This window comes from Patella vulgata, chromosome 8 (genome assembly GCF_932274485.2).
Source record: "Patella vulgata chromosome 8, xgPatVulg1.2, whole genome shotgun sequence".
NCBI classification, from domain to species: Eukaryota; Metazoa; Mollusca; class Gastropoda; family Patellidae; genus Patella; species Patella vulgata.
The window spans coordinates 38,047,459-38,058,566 of NC_065886.2; the positions used below are offsets into that span (position 1 = coordinate 38,047,459).

The window sequence follows — 11,108 nt, forward strand, 5'->3', positions numbered from 1 at the left end:
GTTCCTTAAGATCAACATAAATTTAAATTTGGAAAATCCAAGCAAATAAGATTAACCCATGTTCCTCAAGATGAACATAGATTTAAATTTGGAAAATCCAGTTGCGTATCTGAGGAAAATAGCACCTATAGCAAGCACTGGTCTTTGCGGCTCCTGTATATCCGACACCCATTGTTTTTTTTAGATAACTGTATTATAAAATCGCCTCAAAAATACAAGTCAATTTCGTTAATCTTTTAACTAACAAATTATGGCGTCACATAAAAATTAGAATTGCACCTTCCTTTGCACCTACACTGATGCAATGTACTAAACATACTGCCAGTACCTCTCAGTGGCATCCCCCTTCAAATGGTGCTCTACTGTAGATACACCACAGGGAAAATCTGAGCAGATAAATAACTATCTCAGTCGCAATTTTTTACCAAATTTTTTTTAAATGTATGAAAGCAAATTAAACTTAAAGGTATATGGATTTTCTATGAATGAACCCTGAACAGAACTAGTTGTCACAAATGAACGTTAAGCCAAAACAATTTAATTTTTAGTTCAATTTTTAGGGATCTTGATAAATGGCTTCATGGGGACTGTTCTTTTTATTTTCAATTTCAAGAGCTATTGTATACAGCAACAAAGTATTATTTGTTTTGAACTGAAGAAGAAAGATAGGTTGCCAGGCAACGAAACATACGCCCACAGCAGCTAAATCGTCTGAGCAGTCGACAAGAGTTGTCGCATATTTATTCCTTTGTACTGTAGGTAATTGGGGGCCTTTACAAGACAGTTCCAATACAGATCAGATTATGATTTTCGTCGTTTGAGGGTCCACAAGGTTTTACAAACTGAAACAAAGGCCTCAACTTTGGAAGTAGTTTACAGAAATTGTTGAAATTTGACAGGCTTTTTCATTTTACTAATTTAAATAATGCACATAAATTCCATACAGATTGGATGATCACTTTTGTCATTCAAAGCAAGCATTCACAGGGTTCACAAAGTAAAACAAGGGCCATAACTCTAGAAATAATTGACGGAAATTGCTGAAATTTAATAGATCTCTGTTTCACAAATTTTAATGATGCATATAAATTTCATACATATTGGATGATAACTTTCATCAATCGAACATTAACAAGGTTGAACAAAGTGAAACAAGAGCCATAACTCTAGAAGTAATTATTGTAAATTGTTGAAATTCAATAGGCTTCATGGCTTCACTATTTTAAATAATGCATATAAATTTTAGACAGATCGAATGATAACTTTTGACGTTAGAGCATTCACATGGTTCAATAAAGTGAAACAAGGGCCATAACTCTAGACATAATAAACGGAAATTGCTGAAATTCAATAGGCTTGTGGACGACGGACCGACCGACGGCAATATACGTCCACATTTCAATGTAGGCATATCAAAATTCAAATTATCTAATAGGTCACACAACCCATCGTTTCTTTAAAGCTGGGTAAGCTTAATTAGTTCAAACTACAACACGGTAATAGGTACAAGTTTGAGATGACATCAAATAAAACAGCAACAATTTCTAAATAAGGTAGGACCCCATATCTTGTAGTGACAACATTTGTTATCTCATGTACAAATATAATTAATTGATAATCAATAATATTTATTTATTTACCTTATCTTTGGTCTCTGTTGACTGAATTTGGTTATTTTCTTCTGTTGATCTGAAAATAAAGAATAACAACCACTGGTAACATTAAAGGTCTGATACGTCACTTAGAGCTATAGGAATCCTTAGCAAGCTACTACAATACTACATATACAAGTTATGTTAAATTGAAATTTCACCAATGCTCGAGCATAACAAGACGCTGTTATCTTTTAATGATGACCAAGAAACCTGATGGGCCTAGTTGAAATCCGATTGAATCCAAGTCAGGCGATATTTGATTTTTCTTTCTTAATTAAATGTTAAATAATCAATCTGAGTTGATATTTAGAGTGTATTAAGCCGTGAGATATTTGATATTTTAGCTAAAATGCAAATGGCGCATACATATGTATATACTGATTATTGCACGGAAAAATGTTTAGCTGGCTAGATATGTGAGCACATTATTAGTCTTACTGTTAAAATTGTTTCCATGGAAAGTAAATGAAACAGACATTTTATTAAATCAAAGAAATTTCGAATTAATAACAGGCATAACTACTATAATAATTAATAACTACTTTATGTTTAATACAGACATCTTCAAAGGTTTATGTGAATTATACTGTGAAAAAAATATTTTATTTGAACAGACAGGCGAACACCTTTTCAATATCCCTTCACAAGTTTGTTAGACATGGGATAATAATTCTATATCATTACATTTTAAAATAGAACCAATATACAGTTCTTATTGGGGCATTAAACAACAATACAGTCTGCCTCTGGAACAATGTGACATTCACATAGATAATTTATATCTCTGTAACACATTCCAAGTCTAGAGATTGTAGCATATCAAGAACTTAGGGAAAAAATTAAAGAGGAAATGGTTAAGGTGGTAGCCATGGTGACAGTCTGATTAACATTAATAATTCAACAATAATATATAATCATATGGCTTTATATGTATACATATATCAGTTCACATTAATCGAAGGTTAAGGTCAATCAAAGCCTCGTAATGAACTCTAATTATACCTAATACTTCATTTGGTCAAACTTTTCTTTTTCGTGAAATGAAGTTTAACTTCCTACTTTTCTGCGCTGACTAGGCTAATGAAGATGGGCCTACGCCATGCAGTGTGTTATAAGGAAATGTTTCCTGGACATCTGCGCTACGGCCTACTCTAATAATGAATTCCAGACACTTTTTAAATGCATGCCAATAATAATAATAATAATAATAATCCTCCTCTATTTATTTAGTGCAATAATACTATAACAGAATGTGTACACAGGACCTTGGTTTTTCATCCCATACGAACGACTAGACAACTTCCTTGTCACCTTGTCAGGCAATTCGTCCCGCACCACTGACAAAGGGAAACCAAGCTGGAAAATCCTGAAGAATTTTCTCAAAAAAGAACTGGAACAAACCCGCGACCCCAAGGCTAGTGAGTCCTACTGACTGAGTCACTGCTCTAGTGTTACTACTGTTAAAAGACAACTGAAGATCATCTTCAATAAAAGGCTTCATCTCCATCTTAACAAGATCTTCACACAATACTCTGCATTTTTCGTCACTAATTTCAATTTGTTACTGACCTAGGACGCGACCTCCCAGATTCCTTAATAGAAAATATCATTGCGAATACCAAGTCTCGTGCTTTCCAATTGAAATGTCTAGCTGTGATAATCGAGTTGCAAAGTTCAAGGTTTGTTCAATGTCAAGTTTGCTAGAACTTTTCCTTTTGAAATTCGGCTTTTAACGACTGTAAATGTATCTATTTTTTAATGTGTTTGTACACGTATCTGTGGTAAATGGGGATAACATACCTAGATGTTGTAAAACTCGCAGTCGTTTGATATAATGTACAGTATGGACATCTGTAACTGTGTTACTGTGTGCAACTATAAGCTTTGTAAAGCGCCTTTAGTAGAGCAACCATTGGCTGAATTTTGTTGCACTGTATAAATTTATAAATTATTATTATTATTGTCTGTTGCCATGTATTCCAATGGTGCTAAACATTGAGCAAGATTGTCTGGGGCCCCTGTGTCAAGGAAAGATAACTCTAGGTCTAGTCTTCTACTTACATGTGTTGACTGTTTTTTTCACTCTTTATTATTGACTGTAATTCTGTAATTCAAACAAACAAGAAAATTAACAGGTGTATAAATAAATATTGTTCTAAAATATTTCAATATTGTACATGTATCAGCAGTTTGACATTACAATGGCTGTCGGTCAATACCCAGTAGAAAATAAAAATCTATCCAGATGCCTGTATTCCAATCCAGTCATGTCAATAACATACGAAAACTTTGCAAATTTAGTTTGTTAATATTATTCACTATGTCTAAGGCTCTTTGTCAGTATGGTGTATATAAAAATGTCCTCTACCGGAACAGAGGGCATGGCAAAGAAAAGCATCTAGTTGCTCAAATACTCTGTGTATACCATAGGCAGCAGGCCTTTGAGGAGAGCTGTCTAGTCATTCTGATGGGGAAAAAACAAGGTCCTGTGTACACATTGGCGTGCACGTAAAAGAACCCTTGGCAGTTGGAATTTGATATAAGAGTAGGTCGTAACACTGCTGTCCAGGCAAGATTTCTCTCATCGTAAGACTGAATGGCGCATGTCCATTTTCATTAGCCCAGACGGAGCAAAACAGTAGGGCCTTAAACCCTGTTTCTTTTCATTTCCATTGGCAGCATGTTAAAGATTTCCCTCATAGCCCACTGCATGGTGTATGCTTGTCTTCATTAACCCAATTGGTGCAGAAAAGTAAGATGTTTCATTTCACTTCTTGTTAAGTAATAATGATTATCTTATTCTTATCATATCCCACTCCCTCTTTACAACAAATTGTGATCAAAAACACTTGCACAATCTTATATTAGATAAAATATTTCACTATTACGTGCATAAAATCTTTCAAGCTGTGTTTTTTTATTTGAATAAACACACAAAACAATACCAGTGTGGATACATGTATAGTAAATTCAGGTGTCGTGCACTGAGAATGGGTAGGGAAATTATATGAAATGAGGTTTAATGTCCTCTCCTGCTCGAATGAGAAGGGAGTGACTCCTAATCAACCTGACAAATAGATAGATGTTCAGATTTTGAAAAATATTAGGTCATTTCGTATCCTTCCAAATGAAAGATGAATACAGTACATATACTGCATAATTTAAATTTGTTTCCATGGAAACACAAAAACAATCAAATTCGCAAAATTTTTAATTGACAAAAGGCTCAGCTAGTATTTAATTGATTGATGGGTGTAAAAAGTTTCAGATAGACAGAGACAGCCCATTTCATTATCCCTCTGTTAAAAGTCCCAATGCGCCATCTGCATTATTCGCTAAACTATCAAATTTTTTCATGGCTTAATCCACACTAATATGTACTCAGATTGATTATTTAACATTTAAAGATACGTTCCCTGGTACAAACTGAGTGATTTGATGATATATTTGGACTAAAAACATATTCAAACTAATCAATTTATCATAATTTTGCTTCAAATCCTTCCCAAAACACTGCAATTGTCAGGGAATACCTGGCTATAAAAAATCGATCAAAAGAGGTCATGTTTGTGTCACGTGACACAGCGGGTGAGAAGTCGGAGGAGACGATGTTGCCTTTATCGCTGAATATTTATTACAAATATTGGAGCCGAATTAAATTCTCGGATTATCCACTTCCCGCGTCTTTTTCCGTTATTTTTATCTCAGAAAGTGTTGTACGTCTAACTCTTCATAAACTTTATCAAAATGTACATCAAGCGCTCAATCTATGCGTGCAACCTTCGACGTCACGCGTGTATACACTCCTAATTGTCGGGCTGTCGATTAGGGAAACCCGTAAGTTTTTGTCCTGTATGCACTTCATGAGTGTTTTTCAGAGAATCCAGTATTTTTCTAGTAAGATTGGATATTTCTACTTTCCATGTATACCAAAATTGCCATACTTTAATTGGAAATAACCACCCAATAAATACTTTTCTGGGAACGTAGCTTAAATTACATGTAAGAGAATGCTAGATAATATAATACCATAAATAGTGTGTTATTTGATAATATAATACCAATCGAATTAAAAAAAAAAGCCTATTAATAAAACTTCCAGAACAACAAATTGGGGGTGGGCTTATTGCATAGTGTGCAGCACAGAATGACAAAATTTCAATTGAACCATTTTTGGACTGATATTCATATCAATATTAGAAATTTGTCTTTCAAAATGATGTAGTTTACAAGCGACTGCGTAAAACTTTAACTTCATTTGCATTTGCTAAATTCAATTAATTGCTTCAAGAACTTCCAAAATGCATGGGAAGTGGTATCAATATCATGTGTTAAATAAAGAATAATCATATCCTGTCTCATGCATGAAACTTGTCACTAATTATATCTAAATGCTGTTGAAATTGAAATTTGGATTTCTGAAAAGCTGAAGATTATGGGTAGTCCAGTTGTTTAAAACAATTAATTCATAACAATTAGGGAGTTCGGATGACCTAATAGTCTAAAGTGTTGTGCTCTGACCACTACTACCTAGCCGGTCACCTTTCCCTTGCAGTCATGGTTTCTATCCCTGGTGTAAGCATACGTAGCTTGGAGATTGGAGCACCTTCTCAACATTGTGGGTTTAGTCTGGGTACTCTGGTTTCATCTCACAGGAAAGACCCATGTGCATTGGATGAATATACTACTAAAGATAAGTTGGCAGGCAACAAAACATATGCCCACAGCAACTAAATTATCTGGACAGTCGACAAGGGATGTCACATTAGAGCATTTACAAGTCTCTACAAAGCGAAACAAGGGCCATAATAGTCCTAAACAGAAAATTGTTGAAATAAAATAGGATTCTTCGTCTCACAACATATAAACAAAATATATAAATTTCAAATTGATCGGATGATAAATGTAGTCTGTAGAGTGTTTACAAGAAATTGTGGACGACAATATACGACCACATTTCCATGTGGGCGCATCAAAATCAGACAACGTTGTTGGAAATAGGGAGAGAGAGTAAAATTGGGTTTAACGTTCACTCCTCACAAACCAGGTCATTTCAGGAGTAACATATGGTTCAATTTTATTTCCGTAATTTGCTTGTGCATAGGTGTCTTTGTCTTTAGCAGTGGGAGGAAACCAGAGAGCCTGGAGAAAACCCACAAGGTTGGACAGGCGACGCTATTTCTTGTCATGTACAAGCAGGGAATCAAAACCATGCCACTTGACCCAATGACAGACCTTAAGATACAACATGCACGCATTAGCCATTCGCCCCCCCCCCCCCTATTGGAAGCAGACATTAAACCCCATGAACAACAAACAATATAAAACGTTGGCAATAATAACATCTCAAACAGTTGGGTCCACTGTTTGACATACTCCACATCTATAACATAATGGTGTCTATTTGTAACACCACATGGTCTCATTCACACCATTTTAATCAATTCAATCCTGATCAAATTATCAGCTTAACCCCTTTAATTCTTAACATGTGTTAATGTTATATTATATTATTGTTATACCAATCAATATCTAATTAGTAGTAGATACATATGTTGGTCATAAAATCATACTTGGTTGCAACCCCCATTTGCAAATCAGATTTGTAACCCTACAAAGTCAGATCAGTCTCTTATCTCCAAAGTTAATAAATATACTGCCTACTAATAGAATTCAAACTGCCAAGGATTCTTTACGTGCAAGCCAATATATATATATATACCTAGGTTTACCCTCCCATCCGAATGACTATATGTTTTCAATTATGTAGGTACAATTTCAAAAATATGTACTATTTTAAAGTAAAGACCTAAGTTTAATTATGTAATTAACAACAAGAGTATAAAAAAATTCCCCAAAAAACCTGCAAGATAAGGGCTGTTATTTAGCTCCTTTAAACTTCTGGTATGTTGGATCTTTAATATAAGGGTGAAAGGAAAGTCAGAGCTATATTTGAATCACCTATCATTAATCAATTGAATACAACAATTAACAGTGATTAGGTCGTATTTCATAACAAAGTTTCTGTTTAGAATATGACACGAATAGTGTTCAATAGAATAGAATAGGCAGATAATGAAGGAGGGGGAGGGGTGGAGAGAACAGGGATGGAGACAACTGAGGTGTCAGTTTGTCTGGGAATAAACTTAATAATACAGGACATCCAACAACCATGTTTATATTTTACACTCAGAATGTTGTTATCAATATTAATATTTTCATTAGAAACAGGCTTGCATTAGAAATGGACTAGTATTTGTTATGAATGGTGATGGCCTTAATTATGTATTAAAAGATCGACACACACAGTAATGACTTGACTGAAGACTAAAATCAGCTGTTATTTACAAAAATCTAATATATATTCTGTTTGATAGATGTAACGGAATGATTATCGTCACCTGTCCCCTGTCCGTCTTACTTGTTTATATTATTTTATGAAAGAACGAATACATGTAAAACGTGGAACCTCTGCAGTCGTCGTGCATTCCTCTCTCAGACACAGACAGAGTAGGCCTACAGACATAATACAACACTGCCAACAACCAGTTGCAGCTGATACCAGACGAAATATTATTTTCCATTCCAGTACAGAAAATTTACCGTTACCTTCGTCTAACGCCCACATTATCGCGTCTCGACGTAACCTTACCTATCGTTTTATTGTTAATACTGCACTCTTGTGGCGATCTGCTTCGCTTGTTCCGAGAAATATCAACATTAATCAACCCACTTGCACCTCTTTTCAGATCCTTCGCCCCCGCGTCGGCCATGTTTTAAGTGTGACACACCCAACATCCGGGCAACTCCTTTGGCCCCACCCACTTTTCTCGGGGTGTCAGCGACATGACAGCTAGTCTCGAATAACGGTGAAGTTTTAACATTAGTTGAGAAATGGGAAACACAAAACTGGATGATTGGGTATCAACTGACTGACATGACCCAAGATAGACACGAAAAGAAGATAACAGTATTTCGGGAAAGTTTTATTAATTATAAAAAATCACGATTTATGTAATTCAACCACAAATAATTGTAAAAACATAAATAGATCTAGATTTTTCAGATTAAAAAAAAAAACAAACAAAAAAAAAAACCCCATAAAAAAGTCAGTTAAATAAAAGTTAGTTAAGAAGTGTCATATATATATGTTTTCCCCGTTTTTGTTACGGTACAGTTTTGGGAATATACAATTTTATAAAATGAAATTTCTTAGCATTTTAAAAAAAATGGCGTATTTCAGAAATTTAATGAAACCCCAATTCTTTGTGATTTTCCAAGAAAATTAGTGACTGGTATGAAGTTTTAAGTGGGTAATAACAAAAATCTCTATTTTACTTGCTGACTCCATCCTCAAACAAAATCTACTTTTATAAAAGAAGAGGTTATTATTAAAAAAACGATTTGCATTAGTGTAAAGTTTCCTCCAAAATATGAAGTGGTATAAGATGTTCTATAAAGAATAAGCATAGTCTACTATATGCTTCATATCCATTTGCAATCCCAGAATAGCCGTTATTATATGCACACAAAATGTTTTTTTTGTTTTGTTTATTTTTAACTTTAGGAAACAGACAAATTGGCGACTAAAAACATCATTGGTCTAACAATAAAACAAAATGCAACTGGGTTGCTGATATACTGGTAACCACATCAGAAGGGCTAAACGTGTGTCAAGGGAACCAACTCCACCTTGAGTGTCAATCACCTAAACGCAGACCACCAATAACAGCTAGTCACTTCTATTTATTGCCGTTCTCTCCTATGGAAAATCATTATTGTTGACTTTTTGGTCTAGTATCGAAGCTGAAGGTTCGTATTCACAGTCCCTGCCAGGTTTTGGTGCATATTCATGGCTTAGAGACAGAAGGATAATGGAACCATAAAAATTGTTATTGCTCAATTCCGGTTTTACTTAATATTTAGACATTTATTCACATCGCAAGATCATAATCAACAATCTAGGTCATAGGATGATTTAGATAATGAATGAATTAGACTACATTTGTCACTTAATAATTTATTGATAAAGTGGATAATCAAGACTATGTTTATTATTGTAGCAATGATACTTGACAACCGAGCTGCTCTTGTCAAAACTTCAAACAATCATAACTTCACTCAAGTAATTTGACTGAAATTTTCAATATATTCATTTTTCATTATCTATTTTTGAACATCTGCTAATTAATGACTACTGACTTAAATTTCTATACATATTAAACAATAGTTCAGAATAATGATCACTTGAATATTTTAATGATAAACAATGTCATCAATGGTATTAGGTAAACTGTGATATGGTTTGTAATTTAAATCTTGTCTGCCAGACACTTTATCTCAAATATCAAAACTATAACATGTCATTTGATGTCTAGAAATAGAAAATGAAATGGGGTTTAACGTCCTACTGTTTTACTCCAAACAAGGGAGAACCACGACGGAAAATCTGGATGGACTTTCTCGGCCAATGCAGGGATCGAACACCCGACCTCCACCGTGATCCCCCTCTAGAAATAGAGTTATTTCGACATGTTCTGATATTTTACATATTTAATACAATGTTGGTAACAGGTAGGTACAAAGTCATCTTATATTTCTACCCAAACAAATACATAAAGGTGAGCAATCTATTAGTCACACCTGGCTACCTATGATACTCAGGGCGGGTTAAGTGACAGACCTTGGAAGGCCCATCATCCTAGAAAATTTTTTAAATTACATCACCGCAGATGAGATTTAGAGCCCTTAGATGAATCAAAAGTGACACCGAGATTTCGCTGATTTTTTTCAGTGCAGTTTTCCAGTTAGAGTTTTGTCTGAGATTTCTCAAAGTGGGCCACTGGAATACAACTGAGTATCGTCAACAAAGAAATATAAGTTTGCATACCATACCCTGACATCGCCAAAAGGCAGTGTGTAAATTATGAATAGAATTGGACCGAGGACTGATCCTTCGGGAACCCCATATTGTACTATGTAGTACTGTTAGTTGGGATTTTGAACCCCCAACACACACTAATTATGATCTGCATGTTAAACCCCTGCACTTGGTGGATATTAACTGGTTTGATATATACTATTGTAATATGTATTTTATTTTTTAGTGACACCACTTCCCATTACTAAAATGTTGATATTTGGAGATATAGTTTTTGGCTTTGTAATGATTGAAATCCTTAACTCCTAAAATCCTGATAGCTGCCATTATGACATATAAAAAGAAGACATCAGGCAGTGTGCCTAGAAGAACAGACAATGATCCCAGTGTTCAATCAGAAAATTCCAGTTCTCAATCCACAAGTCTTGATGAAGATCACACAGTCTCATCTCCTGCATATACCGAAATTATATAACTAAAGTATCATGTCACTCTTCAGTTTGATATATGTGTCAGACAAATAGAAATAATTAATATAATTATGTCCACATGGGCTTAGTTTTACCTATTAT

The 11,108-nt window shown here is 34.5% G+C and overlaps 1 protein-coding gene across 2 annotated transcripts in view; it reads right to left on the minus strand.

Annotated features, from left to right (window-relative positions):
- LOC126829282 (Kruppel-like factor 3) overlaps positions 1 to 8,507 on the minus strand; it is a 54,511-nt gene extending 46,004 nt beyond the window's left edge. For both annotated transcript variants that reach the window (XR_007683329.2, XM_050559064.2), the window contains exons 1-3: positions 8,308 to 8,507; positions 3,717 to 3,759; positions 1,641 to 1,689 (exon numbers count right to left, since the gene is read on the minus strand). Coding sequence is in view for 1 of the 2 variants with exons in the window: in XM_050559064.2 (XP_050415021.1) it covers positions 1,641 to 1,689; positions 3,717 to 3,759; positions 8,308 to 8,428 (213 nt within the window). In the remaining variant the exon portion in view is untranslated. The remainder of the gene's footprint in view (positions 1 to 1,640; positions 1,690 to 3,716; positions 3,760 to 8,307) is intronic.
- Between the last annotated feature and the right edge of the window lie 2,601 nt (positions 8,508 to 11,108).